The sequence below is a fragment of the Mastacembelus armatus genome, chromosome 20 (assembly GCF_900324485.2).
Source record: "Mastacembelus armatus chromosome 20, fMasArm1.2, whole genome shotgun sequence".
NCBI lineage: Eukaryota > Metazoa > Chordata > Actinopteri > Synbranchiformes > Mastacembelidae > Mastacembelus > Mastacembelus armatus.
This window is the reverse complement of record NC_046652.1, coordinates 5,664,768-5,691,446: the sequence shown is the minus strand read 5'-3', so window position 1 is coordinate 5,691,446 and position 26,679 is coordinate 5,664,768. Positions and strand designations below refer to the sequence as shown.

The following is a 26,679-nucleotide window of genomic DNA, read 5'->3' as shown; positions in this document are numbered from 1 at the left end:
TTCTCCCTGACCTTGTCTGAGTTTTATGTAAATTCTTTTTTTCTTGCTTTAATGCTATAAAAATACATTTTACACCTTTGCCTTTATAAATCTGAACAAATATGTTCTATGAGGGAAACAATGGTCAGCCTCAAATAACTCATCTTGTCAGTTGCTTGGATGAGTCTGTCTCTTTTCTGTCTGTCCATCTCACAAATCTTAGTATATCTTGACCCCAGTGCAACTCCCACAGGGACTGAAAGTGTGCCGTTATGACTTCCTTGCTGTGGGGGAGTGTGGCTTGAAGATTGACTACGTGTGTGTGTGGCACTGTGTGTGTGTCTGCATGTGTATGCCTGTGAGTGTTTACACGATTATGTGTACTCATGTGTGTACCATAACATATTGTCTTAGGGGACTGAAAGAGTGCAGTTGAGACTTCCTCTCTGTGGGGTGTGTAGGGCCTGTAGATGGGAAAGGAATAAATCCAATATAGATTGCAGGGCTGCGCTGCCTCCCGCTGGGGACCCTCAGACTTGCAGGCCAGGATCGAAGTGCTTTTCTCCCTCTAAATTGGCCTGAGAGGCCGCAGGAGCAGTTGAGATACACCCCCAACACTGGGACTGCCTACGACCTAATGATGGTGCTGGGGACAGACACACATATACACATGCATTCACAGCAACAGAGATGGGTGTGTGCGCATACACACTCTGAAACTCACACACAATCATTCCCAGATTGATATAACATCATAGTCTTGCACCAGTCAAAACACACACTGGTATAAATACGTCCTCCTTGTTCTGTGATGTTGAACACACTCATTCTTTGTCCAAAGACTATTCACCTCAAGACTCCCTCTTCACATCTCAGACCACCCCTCAAAACTACCTAGCTAAACTACAGATTTAGAGGAGGCATCCTCTCTACCTGTCCACACACTTCAGAGGGAGGTGTGAATAGTATAACTGGCACCACACTAAGTGTTTGGACCAATGCACACTCCTGCCCTTTGGTTCCCCTAAAAGGAAAACTCCACCAGCAACCCCCATGCCATTATGGTTCCTGCCAAACATCCAGCCAGTCATTTTGGCTCTGTCCAGGGAGCTAATTCTATTTGTGATGAAGTGTCTGATGTGTTGCTTGGTTGGGTCCAGAAACAGTGTGAAAACATATCATATATGTGGACATTTGTGGCTCAGCATACCTCATTATCTGCTCACAGGGCACTACATAGCTCATCTACAGACTGCAGAGGTGAATAAGAAAGTACAGAACTGGGGGGGGGGCATATTCGCAACTCAGTGTTTTATTTCTAACTGAGGTGGAATCAGTTGGTTTCTGATTGCTTATTATTGCAGTGACGAGCATCACCACTTTCAACCAATGTATATCTGCCTCTTATCGATGTGCTTTGGTGTCTGTGAACTAAAATCTTAAGGCTGCTCTGCAAATGTTCTGTGGGGTTTAAGTCTGGGCTTTGGCTGGGCCACTCAAAGACAGAGAGACATGTCCCAGAGTCACTGCAGATTTATTGTGGCTGTTTGCTTCAGGTCATTGTTGTGCTGAAAGGTGAACTGTTGTCTTCTCCAGATTTAATTCTTGGAGCTTTCCTCAAAGAGAATTTTTGTCTCGGAGAATATTTTTCCTTGTGCTCTCTTTCCAGCGCTGTTTGACAAACTTCACTCAGATTGTCATGTGGCTTAATCTAAGTGTCCAGCCACTTTACCACAAAGGCCTGATTGATTAATTGGCTAGATGGCTGTCCTTCCTGCAGTTTGTCCCATCTCTGCAGAGGACCTCTGTTAAAGTGACCACTGGGTTCTTGGACATCTCCCTGAACAAGGCCCAACTTGCCTGTTTTCTCACTTTGGATTTCATGCTGGTTCCAAACATCTTCCACTGTACAGTTGTTAAAGCCACTGTCCTCCTGGAAACACTCAAAGCTTTAGAAATAGCTCTTGTGTGCTTGGCCTGGTCTATGTCTCATTACAGTTTTACCATAAAGGTCTACAGAAAGAACTGTAGACTTAAAGTTTGCTTTTTTCCCTGACGTGTAGGGTGAATGTGACATACACAGGTGTGTGCTTTTGTAAATTATGTGCACTCTATGCCCAGAGTGGACTTCAACCAAGTTCTAGACACAACTTAAGGAAAATTCAGGTAAAGAGGTTGTACCTGACCACAATGGGGAGGACCTCAGCGAAGGGTCGGAATATATGTGGAAAAAGATTTTACTTTCTTAAAACATATTTTAACTTCATCATAATGGGTTAGTGTGTATAGATTAATGGGAAAATGCATATGATATGCATATGCACACAAAAGCATATACAAATTAATGTTACCATACTAAAATTGATTTAATAATCTACAGTTTAATGCAAATGTAATTATGAGATAGTAAAGCATGGTGCAGGAAAGTAACTAAATACATTTACTCAAGTACTGTAGTTAAGTACCATTTTAACATATCCTTACTTAGTAGCTTCAATTTCTGCTCGTTCATTCTTTGACTCCACTATATTTCAAAGGAAAATGTCATACTTTTTTTCTACTACATTTATTTTTAAATTTTAGTTAACTAGCTGCTTTTTGTGATCACATACAAAATCATCACTACAGTATAATCATAAAACTTTACTGATCCTCAGCAGGAAATTCACAAGCTACCCAGGAGTACGAAAAGACTTTCAAATTATAAACATGTATCTTAGTTAACTTTAGTTCTACCTTGCAGCAGTAAAGTGATGAACACAATAAAGCATCAGATGTGTTATGTACTTTTTACTTTTCGTATTTCAATTATGTTTCAGTCCTAGTACTTTTGCACTTTTACTGAAGTCAAATTTTGAATGCAGACTTTTACTTAACAGTGTATTATTAAACTATGGTATTTATATTTGTACTTAATAATCTCAGTACTTCTTCCCCCAAAGCTAAAGCTTTGCTACACCAACTCTGAAAAATTGAGATGTTAGCTTTGGAAGCAAATGTGATTTTGTGGAATAAAACACTGAATTACCAAGGTGTTGCTTCATCAAAACTTGTGTATTTCATTTGTAAACAACATCTAGGAGAAAGAATCAACACTCTTGCGAGCTCTGACTATTTCACTGTTAGCTGAACACTTTGCATAAAGCCCACAAAATACCAGACTGTAGCCCTCCTTCTGTGGGTTGTTTTTAGCTTGGTTTTGTAGTTACTGCAAATTAAAACTCCTCTTTACACAATTCAGACGTTCCTGTGACATAATGATTCCTATAATATAAAACATGTCAAATCCAGACAGATCCAGTGAACTTTATTTTAACCAACACCATTTAGGCTTTGCAGTACAAAGCTCTAAACATCCTTTCTCTTCACATATCCTTCATTACTATAGGTGTCATTCTGCTCTTTTGAACCAACTAAGTAATGTCTCATCATGCATCATTGGCGTTAAGATCCATCCACCCGTCTCTGTCCTTGTCCAATCTGACTTATCTTTGCTGTTGCATTTTCTCTCCTTCCTTCTATCTTGTCTACTATTTTCCACTTTGCATTTTCTTCCTGTTGTCTCTCTCACGCCTCTCTTGTCTCCCGATGTCGATGCACCTTTCACCTTGTCTTCATTCCTCCATTTGTATCTCTACTGTGGTGCCTTACATTATGTTTTCCCTTCATCAGCCTGAGTGTTTGTGACTGTTTTCAGGTCTCCTGCTTAATGACCTATCTGTCGGTTCACAGAAAGGTACAATTCATTTGGGAATTTCTATATGCTCTGCTATAATTGTATGCTCCTATACTTCAGCATACATAGACGACAAAGGAGAAGAATGCATGGCTACTAAATACCACGAATGTAAAGACAAACAGACCACAAACAGTATGCTCCTACACAAACACAGGCCATAAACAGAAAAAAATCCTTTTGACATCAATAATTGGTAAATCCTCTGATTAACTTGTAAGAATTGTCCTTAGAGTGCTTAAGTAATTGTGTTTGTGTGTGTCCTTTTTTATTGCATGCACCCCCCCTCTCTTTAAAGCACATCTTTATAACCAAGCAATTCCAAAGCAATTTTCTCTGTGGGAGGAGAGTGTAATTTTCTATTCTGTGACACTGTGATGTGTAAGAAACTGGGAGCTGGTGCTAAAAGGCATCTGTAGTGTGTGTCTTGGTGTGGGTGTGAGCAGCTTTAATGGCCAATGCGGGGCGGGTGGTGGTGGTGGTGAGCGGGTGCATGTCAGGAAGGCCATCATTTAATGACTCCCAAATAGTGCCCTCCTCGTTAGAGCTATCGTCCTGGAAACACAAGGCTGTGAACCAGGAGAGTGTCACACGCTGCAACAGTCTTTTATCTTCATATTAAACCATTTGCATAACATTACCGCAATGGATAGGATTCAGGAGATACTCAACCTACTCAGGGAGCAACCGAGAGAGTAGGCACAGGAGACATAGAGAGGGTATACTACATGTCCTTGCAAATCTAATCAGCGTTAAATGGAGCTGTCAAATGTGTGTGTGTGTGTGTGTGTGGTACTGGATGACTCATGTCAGGAATCATTTAACATTAAGTTGCAATAGTGTGTAACAGGGCTGTAATTACAAAATTCAAGAATCCAACTATTTCTTGTTAGACGTGACATCCAAATACAGCCGTTACCCTCCAGTGATACACGAGATCAAGCCAGATGGTGACAATTCACATGCACTTATGTCCTTCAGAAAGTTAACTTTTAAAATATGTTTTTTTTTTTCCTCAATTTGTTGAGTGAATTGTACGTACTTGTAGCAGCTCTAAGAAATACAAAGAAGTAGTAAATTAGAACAAATCACATTGCTACCATCTTTTAAATTGCTGATGTGTTTTGCAGTGCTGGTTTTATTTTGTGTGGTATCAGCAGACTAACAAAAGATGCAATTTCATGTTTTGTGTAGATTCAACATCCACCTATACTGTATACTGTAATCTGGTGTTTTGCTTTGCTTTGCCTGTAAACAATCTGACAGTGTTTTCCCCCTCACCTCAAAGAAGAATAAAAATACTATGAAATAATTTCAATACTGTAGTAAAACAAGAGTAGGAAAAGTATGTAAGCACATGCTAATTATTGCTACTTGCTACTGCCTGATTAATTTAATCAAAAGTACACTTGGTCTACATATAATTACCAGTGTAGATATACTATATACAGTTTCAAGAAAAGGGAATAGCACAAATCTTCTGCATAAACTGGTCATAAAATGTGATTTGAAAGTCACAAATATCAACAAATGTAATTTTTTTAAGCTGATAAAACATAAAATCAGCAAGAGGGGGAGTTGTCACTGAATCTTTTTCATTTTACATCAGTCTGAAAATGCAAAGATGTACATCATTTCATGTAAGGTAATATCAGCATTATGGATTTAACAGAATATTTTCTATACAAAACGCACACAGATTGGCAGGTCTGGTATTTTAGTAACTGGTGGAATGACCAGCAATGTTTAGGGTCATTGTCCTGCTGCGCCACCAAGCTTCTTCTGAGCGTCAGCTTGCAGACAGCCATCCTGACATTATCCTGCAGGACACTTTGATAAACGTGGGAATTCATTGTCCCCTCCACAGTGACAAGTGGTCCAGGTCCACAGGCAGCAAAGCAGCCTCAAATCATGTTGGTACATTGTTCTCTTTTTACACCATATGTGGTGCTGTGTGATCTTCCCAAGCAATTCTGCCTTTGTTTCATCTCTTCACAAGACACTTTCCCTGCAGTGCTGTGGTGTGTCAGGGTGGTCTTTGGCAAACTTCAGGCATGATGCAATGAGAGAAATGGCTTCTTCTGTGGTGTCCTGCCGCAGCCACAGATACTATGTCTGTTCAATGTTTAGCGTATGGCTGACTCATGAAGAGAGAAGATCACCAGCTCCAATGAATCCTTCAGGTCTTTAGCTGTTACCTTAGAGCTTATTTTTCCCTCACTGATCATTCTGAGCTGTACCTTTGGAGGAGTCTTGGCTGGGCACTCACTTCTATGGAGAGTAGTCTCCATTTACAGACAACATGTCTAAGTGTGGTCTGATAAATATGTCAAGTCTTTGAGATGACTCTGCAGCCCTTTACAGCTACATGCAAACCAACAACTCTTGACTGTCGGTCTTCTGAGATCTCTAAAGTGAGGCATGACTCACATCAGCTGAAGCTATTTGTGAATAGCACACTGACACTGTTTGAGTCTTTTTATAAGTCAAGGCAGTTTTAAATCACACCTTCACTCTTGTTTCAGTGATTGGACTCTAAGGTTGCTAACACCAGTTTCCAGTTGACCTTCAGAAGCCTAGTGTTGCCATTACTTTTCCCACCATCACTTATGTTTGCATACAAACAGTGCCATTACTTTTTCTGTTTGGTTAATTGTCACTGTTGATAGAAGCATTTCTTAACCACTCTATCTGTTTCCTTTAAGGTCTGACCATTGTTTGAACCTGCCCAAATTAATTCTGGACGTATAAATGACATGTAATGTATAAAAAGTCATGTGCAGAAGTTTTAGGCACATTAGAGTTTTATCAGACAACACCATCACCAACATAACTGATACACGAAAAAACAATGTAATTTATATGGAAGGTATCCCCTGTGTGCCTAAAGCTTTTGCACATTAGTGTATGTCACTACAAAAGCTGTGCTGGAAGCCTCAGTGGTGACTTGTTATAAGGCCCATTGTGTTGGTCATGAAAAAGGCCATGGAATTCCACACAGATCATTTTAATTATCGTGGCTGATGACACCTCTGATCAGGACTGTGTGGGCATATAGGCACATACAACAGGACTGGTACAGACTGTGCTTGATTAACATTTTCTAGGCTCTACTCTTATCTTTGTTACACCTTTTGGGGTGGGACAAATTAGACTCATATTTTTAGTGCATTATTCACAGCGTATGGCAGCAGCAGTAAGTGACACCTGTGTGGGTGTGCCCTTGAAAGGATCTAATCGCCCAAATACAATATAGAAAACATGTTTTTGCAAATCTAGTCATGCAGATAGTTTCAGCCTCATAACGCAGAGGTTTTAAGTAATCTGTCTTTGAGACTGCTACCACCAATTGTTTGTGGTGTTTGAAACATCAAACACTTTATCTTTAGAAATTGTTCCAGTAAAAACAGTTTAGGGCAAAGTCTGGATTGTTCACACTAATAAGAACAGTGATTCTGAGGAGGCGCATTTCACTGAGTTGTTCAATTAATTATTTGTGTGTGTTTTGAGCAGTACTACCAAAATTCTGCTCATATCTATTATATTTGGGAGGCAGCAAAAATATCATAAGTGAATATCTAAAAAATTTGCCAAAATATGCAAAAGCAATTTCTGTAGCTGGATCTCACAATATGTTTTTATGTGAAGCTTGAGTGATGTAACCCTTTAAAGGGCAGAATATGTAGGGGCCAAAAAAATCACACATGCACTAATTTTTAAGTTTAGGTTCACCAAGTTAAAACATATGTAGTCTAATACAACAGTCCTGCAATTCATCCCCACATCATGAAAGTACTGATGTTCAGTTTTGGTGTTGATCCGATTGTATGGTCATTCTGGAGGCTGTAGCTTACGCTGCTGTTTATGTTTCTATTACTGTGACCTCACCAGTCGTGTCGTTAAGGCTAGACACACCTCTCCATGTAATGCAGTACAACATGCAAAGTTCAACAGCAGCACCAGCTACAGCTTCCAGAAGGATCACTGAAACGAAACAGCACCCCTGAAATATTTGAACAAAAACAGAACATTATCATTTCTATTTATTAAATGGAAATTATTACGTGACAGCATTAGACAGCATTAGGTTGAACTCGGTTTACCTGCTATACCTACTGACAAATGGGTACCTGTCTGCTATGAACGACTAAAGATGCCATCACACAATGTGTGTGTGTGTGTGTGTGTGTGTGTGTGAGAGAGAGAGAGGGAGAGATTGCCTGTTTATGCATATAGGGCCTGTGCCAGGTGAGTGTACCATTTGCCATCAAACCATTGAGTTCAGCAGGCATCTAATAACAAAGCATTTATGGTCCACTTACGCATGCATAGATATAACTGTCAGTAGGCAACAACAGTTTCCTTTCTCCCGTCTCCAGCTATTCCTGCCGGTCTTAAAACACAGGCACCATCCGGATTGGACCCAAATACTCTAGAATTCTATCATCAGACTCGGGGATGAAATTAAAATCGCCCATTTTCTTTCTCCGTACAAGGAGCAGATCAATTTCCGGAGATTGGGACGTGATATTTTCCTGCCATTGGGCTTTCTCGTCCTTGGCACAGCACCCTGACTGCCTGCCAGCGGGGGGCCTGGGCCTGACTGCACGCCTCGCCGGAGCACAGTTACTTCTGCTGCGGCGAGTTTATTTGCGCCTCGCTATGAGAATTGCCATCATTTACCCTTCCCCAGCACCTCCCAAAAAGAAAGGAAATAGACAACAGAGGAAGCGAGGCAAGAATGCGAAAGGCGAAATTGATTCTTTTTGATACATGCTGCATGGGGGACATTAGGTACCCCTCGTTTGACCATCTATTACAAGAAATGAACTGAATAAATTTTGCGCAATGCATAGGCCTCTGCTGCTGTTGATTCCATGAAAGCATCGCTTGGTGCAGCATGAGAAGCCAATCCAGTCTCGTTTTTATGCTGGTTTAAGATAAGTCAATTAATTATGTAGCTGTTATGTAAAAATGGTAACTCACTTTGCATAAACCAGTAACTCAGCGTGTGAGAAGCATGACAAAATCAGCAACAGCCTGATGAACCGCGCGCCATTAATCCTGAGAGACTGTGCGTTACCTTTGTATTCACAATGAAGACGCGTCTAAAATGAAGGTGCAGGACATGCGGGAGCTCACAGTCTCTTTCTGCCCAGATGTTTGTTGTGCATGTCACCATTGTTTGCACAAGCAGTCCTGTATGAGGTCGCCGTGATCAAAAGTCACTCTAACAGAATAACATTGCCAGTTTATAATGGAAGCATTTTAACATTACGTCATTACAGCCCCAAAAAGACACATCATATTTGCGTTAATATCTAGAATTAATATTAGTTTTCCTCCATAGCAATACGAGTCTATGGGTAATTTAGACTCTCTTCATATATTGAAGTCAGTGCAAAGTATTGGTTAAATGTATGTTGCACTTAAAACTTGAATATGTTGTCTTAGTTCATGTTTGTCTTGGCAGTGACTGGTACTTGTTTGCGCACATGTCGTCCTTCCAACCCGTCCCCTTTGCTAAAGACCCCACTTCTGCGTCACGTAGCCTGTCAAGGCCTAAATCAAAACCATATTGTGGAAGAGTATAAATCCAGCCCCCTTTCGCTCAGTCCACATCGGCATGCTGGGGTCGTGCAGTGGATTTTGGTTAAGAGCAGACAGAAACATCTGCAAGTTAATTTGTAACCACTGAAGCAATTTTAGAAGCAAAATTTTTAACAGAAGGTACAATGGCTGGACTCGAGGTAAGACAGTGTGTCTGATTTTTCAAAAATGCTTTCAGCTTATTGTCAATATTTATTCACTGCTGCTTAGATCTGACACATTTCAGAATAGTCTGAGAAGCATGGATGCGAACATTCCCTTCGACTTACACATATGTAAGGAAAAACAAACCACTTTACCCAGAATGCACTCCCGAGCTTTGGGATCTAATGCTTAAGTCAAGCAAAGTCAAGTCGTGTATAAAAACTATAAACTAAACTACTCTATAACAGAAGTAGAAGTGCAGACTGAAGGGCGGCGGTGCATCCGACCAATCAGAGAGCTGCACTGAGCAGCTGCCCAGATGTGGTTTGTTTGAGATGCCTAAACTGTAATAGCTTAATGGCTTCAGTGGATTTGTTTCCATGCAATAAATATGAAAGGATTTTTGATAGTTCTATTGACATTTTAGTTAGTTGTTGTATGCAGGCTTGCACCGATGCACCGTCCATGTGAGAGAGGTGCTGGACTTTCGCCTCGAAAACCTTCTTTACATAACATTAGTTCACGAAGGGCACACTGGAGCGCTCGAGCCCGCTTTTATGCACGCACTTTAAGCTCATGAACGCGCACATGTGGAAACCATCTGCCCCTTTATGCAGACTAACAGTGACTCAGCAAAATTTCTTTACATCATCTAACGTGAATCCATTTGACAGCAATTTAAAAGGAGATATTTACTCCACGACACAGAGAAGCTACGTTTTTTCACTTTAACCTGCCTTAAATTAGTGTTAAATGTTTGTCTCTCTTGTCTTCTTCAGTACATGAGCGGTTTTGGAAATGAGTTGTCCTCTGAAGACCCTCGCTGCCCGGGAGCCTTACCGGAGGGACAGGTAGTGCACGCACAAAAACACACTGAACTCATTTTGGCATTAATTCTATCATTATTTATTCATTTTGCAAAATTTTGTGCCTAAGTGAATTGCACGAATTTCTAATATGATACCATGGGGGTCAGAACACGTGACACCAACCAGCAGCTGGTGTGACTCTTGTGTTACACAGGAAAATATAAAAATCTGATCTTAATTGACTCCAGTGTACTTTCCTTCCTGAAAATGATTCCCTCTTATTTTGACACTTATGTGACTATGAAATGTAAAAAAAAATGCGCAGTGTGACCACACAAGTCGAAATGTATCAATGTCATATGTTTTAGGACTTTCCTGGGTCTGTATTGTCATTATTCATCATAATGCAAAACCTCTCCCTCTCCCTGACCCTGTTGAGCATCAGGCAGACCTCCCAGTCATGTGCTTTCACAATATAATACAGCAAATAACATTAGTATCTTGTCTGAATCCTCACACTTTAGTATGTCTTTATAGAACAGTCCTCAGGTTTGTCCTTATGGCCTCTATGCTGAGCAGCTCTCTGGATCTGCCTTCACTTGCCCACGTCCATCCAATAAAAGGAGGTATGCATCAGTTTCTGACACATAAATCAACAGCTACAGCTCAATTTGACTTTAAATAATATTTCTAATTTAATACTTTTTTTAATACTTAACTACTTTCTTTTCTAGCTGGTTGTACCGCATCCTACCATCTGTCAAACACAAGCCCTTTACCCTGATGTCATGTGGCAACCTAACAGAGGACTGGAATGAAGTGGAGCCTGACCCTAACCAGGTATATCGAGGCTCAGCGAGAAGAGTCCCCGCGCATATGGTCTTTGCTTCAGTTTAATGAACTTTAAATCTTGCCCCTGCAAAACCAGATCTTAGCTTGGTTTACCATAAATACTGGAAACAGCGGAACACCTTTTTTCAATGTGCTAGGGTAGCTATTTCCAGTCTTCATACTGCTGAAGGTAACTTCCTATCATACAGATATGACAGTAGAACCAGCAAACTCTCTCTCAGTAACAAAAAAGTTCTAACTTTGGCAGAAAATTGTGTGTTCATGTTGGATCCCATACAGTAAAACACTAATCATGAAGATATGTTGTCAAGGCCCGTGGGATTGGTTTGATCACTTCTCTACACCGATGCCATTGAGCTGCATTTCTTTAAATTAACTACTGAATAAGTCGATTCTAACTTTGAGGTTTCTGTCATAGTTGAGATGGCTGCCATTTGCCATTCCCAAAGCCACAGAGAGGAAAGTGGACTTTGTGGCTGTAAGTATAACACAGTTTTCATATTATCTTTTCATTATTGATTGTTCATTGACTGGGCTTTTGTCTGTCTGTATCTTACAGGGCCTACATACTGTCTGTGGAGCTGGGGATGCCAAATCTCGCAATGGCATTGGCATCCACATGTATACCTGCAACACCTCTATGGTTGACAGGTTAGTATGCATTTGATTGCAAATGAACCCTTTCATGTAGATGTTTTTTTCACCTATCAAGAGGCAAAAATATCCTTGGTTATACTTTGACAGTCAATTTCAGAGCTCCTCCATTTTTCTTGTTCCAGGTGCTTCAACAACTCTGATGGAGACTTTCTGATTGGTGAGGAAGGAACTTTTGATGTTTTCATCGTCATCTATCAAAAGAACAATAAAACCTCAATTCACAGTCTTTTGTCTCTGTTGAATCTTCTCTTTTCTGTCGCTGTGTTTGTCTATTTGTCTCTCTAGTCCCCCAGCAGGGTGAGCTGTTGATCACCACTGAGTTTGGGAAGATGACTGTTGAGCCGAATGAGATCTGTGTCATCCAGGTGAGCCCTGTGTTTTCCATTTCTCCAGCTTTCACAGAAATCCACCATTATCTTTCCCATACCCTCTTACCATATTTAGAAAGACATAATTTGGTGACCCTAAAATATATAGCAATAGAAAAGTGTGAGCCACGGAAAGCCACCAGAATTTGCAGCGAAAAATGCTTAATACATAGTGGCACCAAATTTCCTGTCACAATCAACATTCATTCATGTATTTTTTTTTTTTTTCAGCAAGGAATGCGCTTCAGTGTGGATGTATTTGGAGAAACCAGAGGCTATATACTGGAAGTGTATGGAGCCCACTTTGAACTCCCTGACCTGGGACCCATAGGTGTGTATTTGTATGATGTGTAGGTTTTTGGCATCTATATTCCTCCCTCCTGCAGACCGGCCTCTTTATTTTTGTTTCTGCAACATATCCTATAATTGTCTGAATTGACTAACACCTGTCTCTGACACTGTTTGTCTGCTGGTCCATCAATTTGGTCAAGACCAAAACATATTAATGATTATTGGATGTATTGCCATAAAATTGTTTTCAAATGTTCATGGTGCCTGAATGTTGAATCCTAATGACTTTGATTATCCCATTACTTTTTTCAGGCACCCCCATGAGATGGTTTTGAGTGAAATGTTTGCACTGATTGCAATGAAAATCGATTCCCACATTCATTTTCATCTTGGGCAGAATTATAATCACTTTGGTAATTTCTGTGACTTGTAGTTTAGCATCATTATCAGATCAAAATTAAATTTGTTTTAAGCCTTATGATAAAATGCCTGTAAGACTAAAGATTATCAGCTCTGGCTTTTCTAATTGCCTGTTGTTGCTAGATTTTATGCTAAACTGGTGCATGAATGAAACTGGTAAACACGGTAAACCTTATACCCACTAAACATCTGCTTGTAAATATTGTTACTATGAGCATATTAGTGTGCTTACATCCAAGAATACCTCAACAAAGACACTAACATGGCTGTAGTCTGTGGGCTGTATCTGAAATCGCTTCCCCATTCACTGCTCCTTATTTAATAGACCTTCAATAGTTTACATAATAGTGAGTAAATTGAGCTTGCAGACACTTTCTAATCATCATCATTTAGCATCATCAGTGACAGCTGTGGAGTCACACAACAGCCATTTTCACATCTATAAAATGTGGTTCATTGCAAGATGCAAGATGGGATGGTACCCTTTAGTGTGCAAATTTCACACTCAGAATTCAAACTATAGGTCTGACAGTATATACACCGCATGTGTCCACAATCACTCCCACACCTTACTTATTTATAGAAGCGTGTAAATTTGTATGGTTGTGTGTGTATATTTTGCAGGAGCTAATGGTCTGGCCAGCCCAAGAGATTTCCTGTGTCCAGTTGCTTGGTATGAGGATCGCAAAGTGGCCACAGGTTATACCATTATCAACAAGTACCAAGGAAAGCTTTTTGCCTGCCAACAGGTGTTTTTCTGTCACATTTTAGTTTGTGTGTTTCAGTACACTCACACATGTACACAGACACTGTATGACAGGATCACACACATATGGCACACTTGCCCTATTACCCTATTTAGATTTGTGTTTACTTGAGTAAACACCATCGAACCGCAACAATGACTAACAGGAAACTGTCCAAGTGAAGCATATGATCCATTAGCTGCTCCTGCCGATTGAATTGCCATCCCTGATGATTTAATAGTGAAGCGTTAGCTGTTATCCATTCAGCAGGTTTCCGCTTCGACTCCCTTATGAGTCTTAATCACTCATAATTACTTAAGGCATTCTGGAGTTACAGACGTGTACCTGTGAAGCTTTGCTTTGTAGGAAAAACCTTTCAGAAGTTAAGCATTAATTTCACCATATTTCACTCAGGGAATGATCCTCCTCCTCCTCCTGAAATGTCCTGTTGGGTGCATAATTGGATCGACACATAATGTCTGACAGGAGGTTTTTTACTGAGACAGGGAGGAGGTAGGAGGAAAGGTTTTTCAAGGGTGGATGTTGGGGGGGGGTTGTAACCGTGGAAACCATGTCAAACCACACTGTTATTATTCATTGTAGGAACTACACAAGGGCGAGATACTGTCTTTTTTGTAACAAAACAAACACTTTTTGTCGTTGCCTCTATTTGAGTATCCACCTCCTGTTATGTGCTGGTGGTTAGAGGTGGAGGTTGTGGGCTGCACCTGACACTCTTGGTGTCCATCCTTCACTGAGCCTGGAGGGTGAGCCTACAGCAGTAAAAACATAAAGTGGGGGACGTGGGCTTCATCGCTTGGAAGATGCTGCTGCTCCTGTCTGGTCCTGCTGGTTTGTTCCCCTGCAGGGCTGTGAAATTGCTCAAATTAACTTATTATTTGCTTGACTGGGCCAATATGTTTGTGTTTTGTGTGCAAGTGCTTGCTCTCTTCCATTTTCCCATTCATTTTAATCAAATAGTGGAGTTACCACAGATAAATGTCTGCAAAATTACCTACGCTGAGTTCTCCCATAGGCCTTTGTATGGCAACTACTTTGAATTGAGTACGTCTGGTTGTTGCAAGTTTCTATTAGTTGCATAACTGTTGAATTTACATATGCGCACGTCTATGTATGTATGTTTATTGCTAGTGTATTAGAGCTGTTCATGTGTGGAAGTGCACGTGAGCATGCGTGTGTAAGGAGCATGGAGGTCACTCAGGAGGCAGCTTGAGTTGTAATGAACTATATTGATTTTAGAACTGCTGTTGAATGTCTTTTTTGCAGTGACATTATCAGAACAGAGAAACTATATAAAATTGCTGTGGTTTTAACAATCAAGATAAAGAAATATCTCTGCACCCACTGTTATGCTGCTCCCCCCCAACTGCACTGCCGCGAGCGTCAAAATGCTCAAAGTTTGGGAAAGTTTGATTTTGAAACCAATTACCCCATAATACCTGTAGCCGTGTATCACAAAGAACAGAGGGAATGAAAGAGAAGAAAGAATGTAAGAAGCACACCATCTTTCATAATCAACCCTTTTCATTATGACCACTTTTTTCTATGTCAAGAAGTACTCTATCTGGGAATTTAAGATTACAAAGACATTATTCATTGTTCCTTTTTCCCCATAAAAAACTCAATTTAAAGTCTTTTGTGTTTGTTGCTTGGTAGACCCGTCTTATTTGTTTTGTTCTGTGCTCGGCACGTAGAATTTTTCTCCGTTCAATGTGGTTGCCTGGCACGGAAACTACACACCTTACAAATACAACCTGAAGAACTTCATGGTTATCAACTGTGTGGCCTTCGATCATGCGGTGAGAGTCATATTTAAAGACATAAATGCACTGACAGTACTTTTTAATTTACATTGAGCAGATGTCATTGTTTTCTTTTGGATTTTTATGCCATTTAAATGAATAGGCCCCATTCACAATACATAAGCGTACCCTAACAGTCACATGTTCTTTCTATAGGATCCATCCATCTTCACTGTGCTGACTGCAAAATCCACACGACCTGGTGTGGCCATTGCTGATTTTGTCATCTTCCCCCCACGGTGGGGTGTGGCTGACCACACCTTCCGTCCACCTTATTATCACCGTATGTCCACAGTAACACACAAACCTTACTTGAACTCCAAAGTAGTGTATTTCCAGATTACAGGGAAGGAGGTTTAAAAAAGCAGAAGCAAAGAATTTTGAGAATTGGGTGTTTAAAACACCAGTGATGTGAATCCTGATTTGAATGTGTCATCTTCTGTCTGTTGAGGTTTGATTTTAGTCTGTTATTGAATGAAACAAGCCATCCAAAAACTTGCGTGTCCATTTATCTAACCAGTGCAAAGATAGTAGATGAACACAGTGCACCTGCTGTATGACTCTTTTCAGCTGAGGCCCCATTGGAACACTCTTTGTCTGTACTCACCACATACTGTATCTATAAGGCCATCTACCGGGAGTGAGTGCTACAACTTTGTCTTTGTAAAGCAAACTGTACCTAGTATACTGTTGTGTTACAGCTCCTCCTACTTGTGTCTTTAGGTAACTGCATGAGTGAATTCATGGGTTTGATCAAAGGCCACTATGAGGCTAAAGAGGAGGGCTTCCAACCAGGAGGGGCCAGCCTCCACAGCATAATGTCCCCACATGGCCCAGACGCTGACTGCTTTGAGAAGAATAGCACTGCTGAGCTCAAACCTGAGAGGGTGGCTGAGGGAACCATGGTAAAAATATAAAATTTTAAGGCCAAATAGAGAACCAGAATAAACAGGCCACAATTAAGAACTTAAAATGTTACAATTACAATATTACATTACAATAGAAAAATTCTAATGCCAAGTCAATACATCAGTTGAAATATCTCATATCTTTTTTCCCCCTTTAGGCTTTCATGTTTGAGTCATCCTTCAGTATGGCAGTGACCAAATGGGGTCTACAAACATGTCAGAAGCTTGACAAGAGCTACTACCAGTGCTGGGAACCTCTTCGTAGCCACTTTAACCCCAACTGGAAACTCACCAAAAAGTGACTCAGATGAAAGGTGAACCAAATACAGATGTTTTATGAAAATAAAAATCCCAATTTGCAACTTCCAGATTTGTTACCAATTGAAGATTAGCTTTGTCTGTACGTACACGTGTAGATGTTAAGTTAGTTTGCTTATTATAATGGCTAATAGATCATATATTAGATGTTTAACTCTTCTCTACCTGTGCCACTGTTATACTAAATTTGCCATTATTTGTAAAAACAAGTAACAAGTCACAAAGCCTTACTTTAAAACGTGACCACATCCTGCACAAGCATGTGTAAACAGCTGGTTATCGCAATTTAAAAAAAAAAAAAAAAAAAACAGTTCTTGTTCACTACTATTTTATCTGCTTACACTTAAAAACTATTCCTTACTGCTGCCCAAGCATGTTGTTTTAGCAGGAAATCATCTTAAAAATATAAAATGATCATTTTATGGTGTCGATAAGAAAAAAAAAAGTATCTTTCACTGGGCAGACTTTTAGTTGTCAGCACCTTTTCATACTGTCCAGTGGTAAATAACATTCTGTAATACTCATTTATATGTAATACCATGGTCTGTGGACAATTATATTGTGCTCACTTGCAGTCTACTGTGCCTTTTAACTATCATTCACACTTTTGTCCCAGTAATCAAAGCCCCATGGTTTGTGTTTGACAATATAATTTTATTTTGTTAATAATTACACAAATGGACATCATCCCTAGAACATAGACAAGGTCTTAATTCATCAGTGCTCAATATGACAAACTGAACTTGCGCTGAAGGGTTCCAGCCTTAATCTGCTCCTCCTTCCTATCCTGTAAAATAGACGACAAACACATGATGGGTTAGTACAGTTTCCATGGCAACAAAGTCATATCACCCTCACCCTCTTCACCTTGCGGACATTTTCTCAACTGCATGTTTTATAAGTGAGCGCTTTATGATTTTCAACCATTTTTTACCCTCCCAGCAGAGAGAAGGAGACGACCATGATAGCCCAGCAGTGTGACAATTGCACCAAATTCTTACTGGAATTTCTATTGGTGAGGATTTAGGGGGTGAATCTCCATGACAATGGGGAGGAAAATGAAAGCAGACAGCCTTTCAAATGAAGCATTTACTTCTAATGTGAATGGAACTGTGGCAAAAAAGAAATCCATATCAACTGTGCACATGCAGGAATAATGAGCCTCCATCCTCAACTAAAAAGCTTTTAAAATATCTATGAAACCATTTCTGACAAAATATAACATTTTTGAATTATTTTGGGCAAAAACATTCTCATAAAGAATATTATCAGTGTATTAGATCAGCTAATAAAACTGATATTAGAGCTACAACATGATAAAATGACATGCCCACTGCATGCTTGTTCACATTATGTCAAGTAATTTCAACTTTTGACCAACTGTCTCACACAGTATTGCCAATTTAACAACAGAGAGCTGCAACAAAGAAAAGACAGTGACAGAGCAGATGGAAAATAAAGCAGGTATATGCTGTAGCATGATGCTGCTGCTTTATGCTTTGTAAAACCTAAACAGAGCTAGTGGTGCAGTTGTTGAAGCTGATGCGTAAAGAATAACATGCTTGTTGTGTCATTAAATAATCACTGTGGTAGTTGAACAGAGAGTTCAGTGCGCTGTCTGTCCATACCCGGTCTGTCTTGAAGATATAGTAGAGGCTGAAGAGAGGCACAACTCCAAACATTATGCCCAGCAGAGATGTCTTGTTTGTGGGCCTGAAGAATTGGTAGGGGTTGGCACGTGCATACACCCAGCGTGTCAAGGCGGGGTCTTCCTGCAAAGAGAAAAGTATACAAAAACAAGGGTTAAAAAAAATTGTGCACTTTTATTACTATGACAAGTGTCTGCAATGAAAAAGACATATAAGACATGTAGTAACGTAAAACAAAATAATACTACTAGTAAAATATATGCAGCAGAAGAATTACAACATGGGAAAATTAAAAGACAAGCTCATCCAAACAGTCCCTAATGAAAACATACTACAATGGTAGCAGTTTCAGGCCAAGTGTAACAGTGTTGGTGTGAATGGCACAAGTCCTGCAGACTGCAATGAGCTGTTTCATTACAGCTTTCAAGCGGCTGCGGATGACGATGATGCTTCACTTGGCTAAAATGATTTGCAATGCAATTTGTGCTGAATTTAACGTAGTTATTTTTAATGTTCATTACCACTGAAAACTTGCACTAAAATAAACATGATCTTGTACGTAGTGTGAATGTAGCGTTTAAACTTTTATCAGAAGTGAAATAATCACTTAAGTTATGATATATACTAGCTTAGAGCTGCTGACATGTTCAAGATAAAAACATTTTCAGCACAAAATACTCAACTCGACCTCGGTCTATTTGAAAACACGGTGGGTTAATTAACGTTAATAAAAAGGAAAACATGCAGATGCCAATAAAAGCACACAGCCTCACAGGTTACACTTATTAATACTGATAAACAAACACAGACTATTCATAAATTTAAAGGAGATGTGAGCTCACTGTCTGTCCTGACGTGCTAATTACCGTTAGCATCCAGCAGATAGCCTGGTTAACATAGCTAGCTAGCAGTTAGCCACTTACAATGAGTTCTTTTCTGTGCGGGTTGTTGAGTTGGAGCTGATACTGCCGCTTCAGATTCGCCCGTAATGCCGCTCTGTCTTCTTCTGCACGTCTCTGCTCCAGGGAAAGACTGAAATACTCACTTGGATCCAATGTCTTTGGCCGACTGGCCAAGGGCGCTTCTTGATAGTCCGCCATGATTGTTTGGGGTTAGGGGGTGAATGGACAAACGTGAACTCCTGAAATCTCGCGTTATTTGGCCGAGTGTTGCCACGGCAACATATCAACCTTTATCTCGCTCATGTCAAGTGAAACGATGAACGCAGCCGAGAGCAACCAAGAAGGAGAGGACAAGAGTGTTCACAGTGATGAAGACGACTTTAAGTACGAAGAAGTATCGTTGGTAGACGACTGGAGTTTAACAGAAGAGGAAGAAGACTTGGAAGCAACGGTGAAAGCTATCCACGACCGAGCTAAGGCCAAAGCTCGCGTTGCAACCAGCAACACATACCAGCCTGAAGCCGTGGATGACTTTTTACGCAACTTTCTGTTTCAAACTAGCATGGCGAAAACACTTGACTGTTTTCAGACTGAATGGACCGAGATGGTGCAGAAAGGACTGGTGGATGCGGAGCGGGTCGATGTGGTACCGGGCATCTACACTGAAAACCAGCGCCTGGACAGCGAGCTGAAAAACGCTCAGCGGGAGAGGGAGGAGTACAGGCTGGCTGCCGCTGCCGCCGCTGGGACTCTGGAGAGGGTCCAAAGAGCCAGAGATTTCCATCGGCTGCAGCATAAGCGTGTTGTCCAGGAGAAGAACAGAGTCATCGAGGACATGAGAAGGCTCAAAGTGCAATGCAACAGCTACGAGGATGAAGTGAAGCGGATGAATGAGAAATACCGAGCCGTTTTAAGGCAGACCACGTTGGTGGCAATGGAGCGGGACAAGGCGTTAGGGCAGGTGAACAACATACCGTGTTGTGGGAATGCCGGCGATGAAGCAATAAACAAGACAGAAGAGCCAAATGTCAAGGTTGGAGTGTATCCAGTGACCCAGCCGAGACCTCCTGCATCTCCAGGTCGCCCCAGGAGTCACCCCCGGAGTCACCCTAGGGTGCACACGGTGAAGGCAAATGTCTCGTACAACAGCGCTTGATAATAACAATCCTATACTTTATAATTCCGTACATCAGATGAGAAACAGTTGTGTGTGAAATAATATAACATATATTGGGATTTTGACAAATAAATCAAACCCTTTGCATGAAATAATTCAGGAGCTTTTATTTGCGGTTCTAATGCGTGTAGCCTTGGTCCTATAGGTAAAAACATGGCTCACTAATTCTTTGGTTGGATTTACACTGAGCTTGCCAGCAAGTCCAAGGTGCAGAGCTTTCCTTCAAGCAGTACACATACGCTAATTTTATATGAAAAATATGTATGTAATATAAATATATTAAAAATTGTACATAAAATATGGATTTTAATTCCTGTCCTTTGAGACCATCTATTCAATCAACCACTTTAATGTTAATCTAAACATAGCCAAAGGTGGATTCCTTGAGAAATAACAATATTTACCAGAATAATGTGATATGTTTTGTTAGGTATCTAACAGATCTGTTCATACCTTTGCTAATAGGCCTAAATATACACTTAAATATACACTGATTGTTTTGGCACAAATTGGATGAAATATATTGCAATAAATTTTCACATTGTTATTTTTGGACCTTCAGAGTCAACACTGCCAGAAAAATGTCTGGTCGCCGTAATCATTAATACTGTGCTCTAAAATGCAGTTGGTCAGGATTTACTTTCAGGCAAGTTGCATTATTAAATATAACCACAAGAGGACAACCTCTTGCAAGCTTTGTTTTTACCGCCGCTGAATGAATGTCATGAAATTGCAGCTTCAAGAATACACATTTTCCACAGCAGACTTTTTGACTTGCTATAGAAGTGTATGCACAAGTGTATTTATTAACATTAAAAATGCCTTTGTGTCCCAGTGAGCTGTTCCACTGAGCTAGCATATATACAGTTGGTACGGAAAGTATTCAGACCCCTTTAAATTTTTCACTCTTTGTGTCATTGCAGCCATTTGCCAAAATCAAAAAAGTTCATTTTATTTCTCATTAATGTACACTCAGCACCCCATCTTGACAGAAAAAAACAGAAATGTAGAAATTTTTGCAAATTTATTAAAAAAGAAAAACTGAAATATCACATGGTCATAAGTATTCAGACCCTGTGCTCAGTATTGAGTAGAAGCACCCTTTTGAGCTAGTACAGCCATGAGTCTTCTTGGGAATGATGCAACAAGTTTTTCACACCTGGATTTGGGGATCCTCTGCCATTCTTCCTTGCAGATCCTCTCCAGTTCTGTCAGGTTGGATGGTGAACGTTGGTGGACAGCCATTTTCAGGTCTCTCCAGAGATGCTCAATTGGGTTTAGGTCAGGGCTCTGGCTGGGCCAGTCAAGAACGGTCACAGAGTTGTTCCGAAGCCACTCCTTTGTTATTTTAGCTGTGTGCTTAGGGTCATTGTCCTGTTGAAAGGTGAACCTTCGGCCCAGTCTGAGGTCCTGAGCACTCTGGAAGAGGTTTTCTTCCAGGATATCTCTATACATGGCCGCATTCATCTTTCCTTCAGTTGCAACCAGTCGTCCTGTCCCTGCAGCTGAAAAACACCCCCACAACATGATGCTCCCACCACCATGTTTCACTGTAGGGATTGTATTGGGCAGGTAATGAGCAGTGCCTGGTTTTCTCCACACATACCGCTTACAATTAACGCCAAAAAGTTCAATCTTGGTCTCATCAGACCAGAGAATCTTATTTCTCATAGTCTGGGAGTCCTTCATGTGTTTTTTGGCAAACTCTATGCAGGCTTTCATGTGTCTTGCACTGAGGAGAGGCTTCCGTCAGGCCCCTCTGCCATAAAGCCCCGACTGGTGGAGGGCTGCAGTGATAGTTGACTTTGTGGAACTTTCTCCCATCTCCCTACTGCATCTCTGGAGCTCAGCCACAGTGATCTTTGGGTTCTTCTTTACCTCTCTCACCAAGGCTCTTCTCCCACGATTGCTCAGTTTGGCTGGACGTCCAGGTCTAGGAAGAGTTCTGGTCGTCCCAAACTTTTTCCATTTGAGGATTATGGAGGCCACTGTGCTCTTAGGAACTTTGAGTGCTGCAGAAATTCTTTTGTAACCTTGGCCAGATCTGTGCCTTGCCACAGTTCTGTCTCTGAGCTCCTTGGGCAGTTCCTTCGACCTCATGATTCTCATTTGCTCTGACATGCACTGTGAGCTGTAAGGTCTTATATAGACAGGTGTGTGCCTTTCCTAATCAAGTCCAATCAGTTTAATTAAACACAGCTGGACTCTAATGAAGGAGCAGAACCATCTCAAGGAGGATCAGAAGAAATGGACAGCATGTGAGTTAAATATGAGTGTCACTGCAAAGGGTCTGAATACTTATGACCGTGTGATATTTCAGTTTTTCTTTTTTAATAAATTTGCAAAAATTTCTACATTTCTGTTTTTTTCTGTCAAGATGGGGTGCTGAGTGTACATTAATGAGAAATAAAATGAACTTTTTTGATTTTGGCAAATGGCTGCAATGACACAAAGAGTGAAAAATTTAAAGGGGTCTGAATACTTTCCGTACCCACTGTAGAAGTAGGACCTCTCCTATGTGGAATGCAGCCATTATCAATGTTGTTAAAAAGACCTGTGTTTCCGCTGCTATTTCAAAAAGGCCTGCTGGAGGTGTAAAGAAACTTTGGTACTGGCACAATGCATGTAGCCTAATATAGTATTGCTTTCCTGCATTTTAGCAGAGGTATTTTGTTTAAGTGGTTATAGCCTACTATTTATTCCACTGAGATCGATCTGTAGAATTTAAGTAAAGCTTAATATCATATGGCCTCAGATGCCTCACTGGCATTACAAGTAGATTATGCAGCACATAGCTATAGCTTCTCACAGAGATGTTTTCTGTCTTTTTGCACTTCATGCTTCAACTTTAGAGGGGTACAGGGAGGCCTACAGAGCTCTTTGATCCAGAGAAGTCCAGGCATAGTTACAGTACATGTGACCAATTGATTTAAAGATCTTCTCAGGACCAACTCTGCAGTTTTGAAATATCCATTTTGACTTCAAAATTCAATATAAGACTACAAGCCTTCCTTCTCTCTCTTCATGATGGTCAGAGAACGATTTAGCCTTAAATGAAATATTAATATACTTCTGCCTTGGTAAACTTCAAGGGCTTGGTGTCAAACTTTGGGAAGTTTCCAAGCTTTTTCTTCTTTCATACTTTCTTTACTATGTCCATGTCCTTCACTGTCATCTCTTTAACTGTATCCCACTGAACATTTGGTATTGTGTTCACTCCCAAGTGTCTGTGATGCTGACTAATGTTTATTCTGATGCACTCAATGTACAAAGTCTGACAGATAGAGAGATAAAGCAGTTACAGAATGAGTGATAAAGAAATGAAAAGACAGATTTCTATCAGTAGTCTCTTATCTTGCAAGATTTAATCAGAAGTCTTTTGTGCTTTTGGTCTTTTAAAATTACTTCTACATGCAAATCTGGCTGGGAAAAGTGGAAGCAGGTTTCTTTCCAACCGCAGGCTAATAGTAGTGTTATCCTTTTTCTTCACCAAAGATCCCTGAAGTGCTTGTACACTTAGAGACCATGACCTGTGACGTGTTACATTGCTCTTACCTATTCCTAATATTTCCTAGCCCAGAGATTCGATTGCACTGCTGCCTTTGAGTATTGTAGCTGAATAATGTATTGTTTCTTTCCACCTTTGTTTTCATTTACAGTATATTATTGTGGCAGTTTAGCCTTTGTAATTTTCACATTATGGTTGCAGAGTCAATGAGGTGGTGGCTGGATACAAGCCAATAGTTTTTACTTTCCAAGCCCAGATGATATTTTTCCAGCTTACTTGCTATTACTGGTCTGAAGGGACATTGTTTTGTTTCACGTTCACATATTGTTTTGTTTTTGTTTGGTTTTATAAGATGTTTTCAACTTTGTGGCTCCATTCAAAATGTCCCAGGCTAGTTGGAATTCCTCCCCACGCTGCTCAAATTCCTGTGAGGCCATCTCAGCTCCTCTCTCTACTGACAGCCCTGTCCACTTCACAGCCTGCAACGACCTTTGTGTCATACCAATGAGAGGGGAGTAAGAACGAGGGAATGATCACAATTCAGCCCACTTGAGTCCACTTTCATTCTTTTACCTCTTCCATCTGTGTGTATTTTTCACTATTAATAAGTTGTCCTGTTCATGCAACAGAAATTTCCAAGCCTTGAATTGTGATTGAGTTGATATGGCTTTAGGCTAGTTGCTGTGGCTTCTTATTCATTAAGTTACATTTTTAACTAATGCTTCTTACTCAATTAATCATCGGTTCTCACAGGGATCCTAATCTGTATCTCTGAAATTGATTTCTCCCTGTCTGCAAGTATTCCCTTTTTAATAAATCAGCTTTCAGTAGACCTATATAGTGGGTAGTAGGTCAAACTCAGCAGTATTTTCTGCTTTTATGTACTGAGCAGGGCAGAGATTGGCCCATGGCACTGAATCAGCAGGCATCCATCATCTTTAAGGAAAGCTGCACAGATGACTTGACCAGAGATGGAATTGATAAAACCATGGATGTTTTCTTTCAGTTCTGCTAATCTCAGCATTTGGCTTTTTGAATGTCTGTGGCAATTTATGCATCAAACTGAATGACATTTATTGCCTGTGATTTGCTAATGATGAATGATGTAGGGACTGCTGATGCCGGGGTTTTCAGGACTTTAACACTGTAATCTATCTTAAACCAACAATGTTAGGCTCAGTACCTGACATTTTATGTTGATGAGTATTTTTTCAATCACAATCAAAGTGCCAATTTCACTCTACATGAGCTGGGCTTATGTAACTTTATTGAAATAATTAAACATTATGGGAAATATGTGTAGTTGTTTTCTTGAAGCTCAAGGCCAATGCACTGTCTGTTCAATTTGACCCGAGAGGTTGCAAGCTTTTATCAGCTAATGCTTATATCATCCTGGAAACAGGATGAAACTGCTGGTTTGGTTCTGTAATAAATAATCCATTATGTTTCATTTGGTTAAACCTACAAAAACAAAGTATTTGAATTTTTATGGGAACTTGGCAGGAACCAGTCCAGTCTAGTTCATTAGCATGTGGATGCAGGCAACCTGGCAGAGACTCTAATTTCATTTTTCTCCTCCTGATTCTAGTTTCTGTTCTAACACACAGCCATAGTTTACATTTTCTCTCTAGCATTCTTAAAAAGCTGTATTCCTCATAATGTTGAACTACTCTTTAAAACAGCATTTTTTTCAATTCCTGATCATTTCTGACAAATTTTTATCTAAGACAAACCATTAGCAACAGTAGTAGTTCATAACATATTTGAAAGTGTAGTCCTTCTGTACTGTATCATAGGCTTTTTGTGATAACTTTAAGTTATTACAGTAGAGATTGTGACTAGAAAATATGAATTATATTTCAGCAGTGTCAAATATCTAGAGGACTTCTGTTTATAGTGACAAAATGAGGGGATTAGAGATGGAAGATTACATCTAGATGTACAGAAAATGGTTTTGTTTAGGGAAATCTGTGAATTTTTGTTTTGGCCCATAAATAACCTTCCTGCTGCCATACATGTTGAAAAGTCAAGAAGCTGTTATAGCAAGCTAACATCACAGCACCATTATACATGCAACACACACATGCATTTCTTTTTCTCTCCTTCTTTTTATTAGGATAAATCGATGTGACAGGATTGGGCTGCTATGACAGAAGTTTTGACATGCTATTTTGGGGAGGTGATATCAGGCAAGAGAAGAGTGACATGGGGTAAGGGCGGACAGTCAACACCCTATATCTGATCTGATGGGAAGTGGCAGGAGAAGGAGCCAAATTCAGTCTGTAAGCGTTGTCACTGTCTGAGGTCAGGAGAGACAGAACGGACGAGGAAGACCAATCCAGGAATACTGAGCAGAGAACACCCATCATACCTAAAATAATTTTTACTTTTCTGCAATGCTTTATTTATTTTCAAGACTGGATTGAAGCAGTCTGACTAGCAGACAAATTTGGTCACAGGATCCAAATCACTTTCAGATTAGATTAGATTAGATTAGATTAGACTAGACTAGACAGGACTTTATTGATCCCCTACTGAAGGAAATTCAGGTGTTACAGCAGTAGAGCTAACATTACAATAAACATAGTAATAATGATAATACTACTAATAATAATAATAAAGAATAGACTATGTGCAAGTGTGATAGTAAAATACTAAGTGCTAATGTCAGTGTTGGTCAGCTCTTTGGTGATTTATTTAGATATATCAACATTTCTAGGAGTAATTAATTTTATTTTGAATCAAAGAAATATCAGTTTAATGATTAATTTACTAAGATGAT

General features: G+C 40.1%; 2 protein-coding genes across 3 annotated transcripts; one reads left to right on the top strand and one right to left on the bottom strand.

Annotated features, from left to right (window-relative positions):
- Positions 1-9,329: 9,329 nt before the first annotated feature.
- Positions 9,330-18,049, top strand: hgd (homogentisate 1,2-dioxygenase). Of its 2 annotated transcripts, XM_026292474.2 has the most exons (15): positions 9,330-9,465; positions 10,249-10,320; positions 10,816-10,904; positions 11,013-11,118; positions 11,549-11,608; positions 11,690-11,781; positions 11,910-11,944; positions 12,073-12,152; positions 12,387-12,486; positions 13,491-13,615; positions 15,328-15,432; positions 15,592-15,718; positions 16,159-16,340; positions 16,502-16,657; positions 17,604-18,049. In XM_026292474.2, the coding sequence occupies exons 1-14, from the start codon at positions 9,451-9,453 to the stop codon at positions 16,643-16,645; spliced, it is 1,332 nt and encodes a 443-aa protein (XP_026148259.1). In that variant the 5' UTR covers positions 9,330-9,450; the 3' UTR covers positions 16,646-16,657; positions 17,604-18,049. The 2 variants fall into 2 exon arrangements, with proteins under 2 accessions (XP_026148259.1, XP_026148258.1); XM_026292473.1 differs by lacking the exon at positions 17,604-18,049 and having other exon boundaries at positions 16,502-16,994.
- Positions 17,295-19,442, bottom strand: ndufb4 (NADH:ubiquinone oxidoreductase subunit B4). Its single transcript, XM_026292475.1, has 3 exons — positions 19,234-19,442; positions 18,290-18,433; positions 17,295-17,448 (listed from the first exon to the last, which is right to left on the bottom strand). Exons 1-3 carry the CDS (start codon positions 19,408-19,410, stop codon positions 17,386-17,388), a joined length of 384 nt encoding a protein of 127 aa, XP_026148260.1. The 5' UTR covers positions 19,411-19,442; the 3' UTR covers positions 17,295-17,385.
- Between the last annotated feature and the right edge of the window lie 7,237 nt (positions 19,443-26,679).

What these genes read in the sequence shown, in the direction of transcription:
- ndufb4 (XM_026292475.1), bottom strand. Translation starts at nt 19,410, where the DNA reads ATGGCGGACTATCAAGAAGCGCCCTTGGCCAGTCGGCCAAAGACATTG. An exon ending in CGCACAGAAAAGAACTCATT is followed by an intron (nt 18,434 to 19,233) that starts GTAAGTGGCTAA and finishes TTCTCTTTGCAG; the next exon opens with GAAGACCCCGCCTTGACACG. An exon ending in ATATCTTCAAGACAGACCGG is followed by an intron (nt 17,449 to 18,289) that starts GTATGGACAGAC and finishes TCTATTTTACAG; the next exon opens with GATAGGAAGGAGGAGCAGAT.
- hgd (XM_026292474.2), top strand. An exon ending in CGTCCATCCAATAAAAGGAG is followed by an intron (nt 10,905 to 11,012) that starts GTATGCATCAGT and finishes TTTCTTTTCTAG; the next exon opens with CTGGTTGTACCGCATCCTAC. An exon ending in TGGAGCCTGACCCTAACCAG is followed by an intron (nt 11,119 to 11,548) that starts GTATATCGAGGC and finishes TTTCTGTCATAG; the next exon opens with TTGAGATGGCTGCCATTTGC.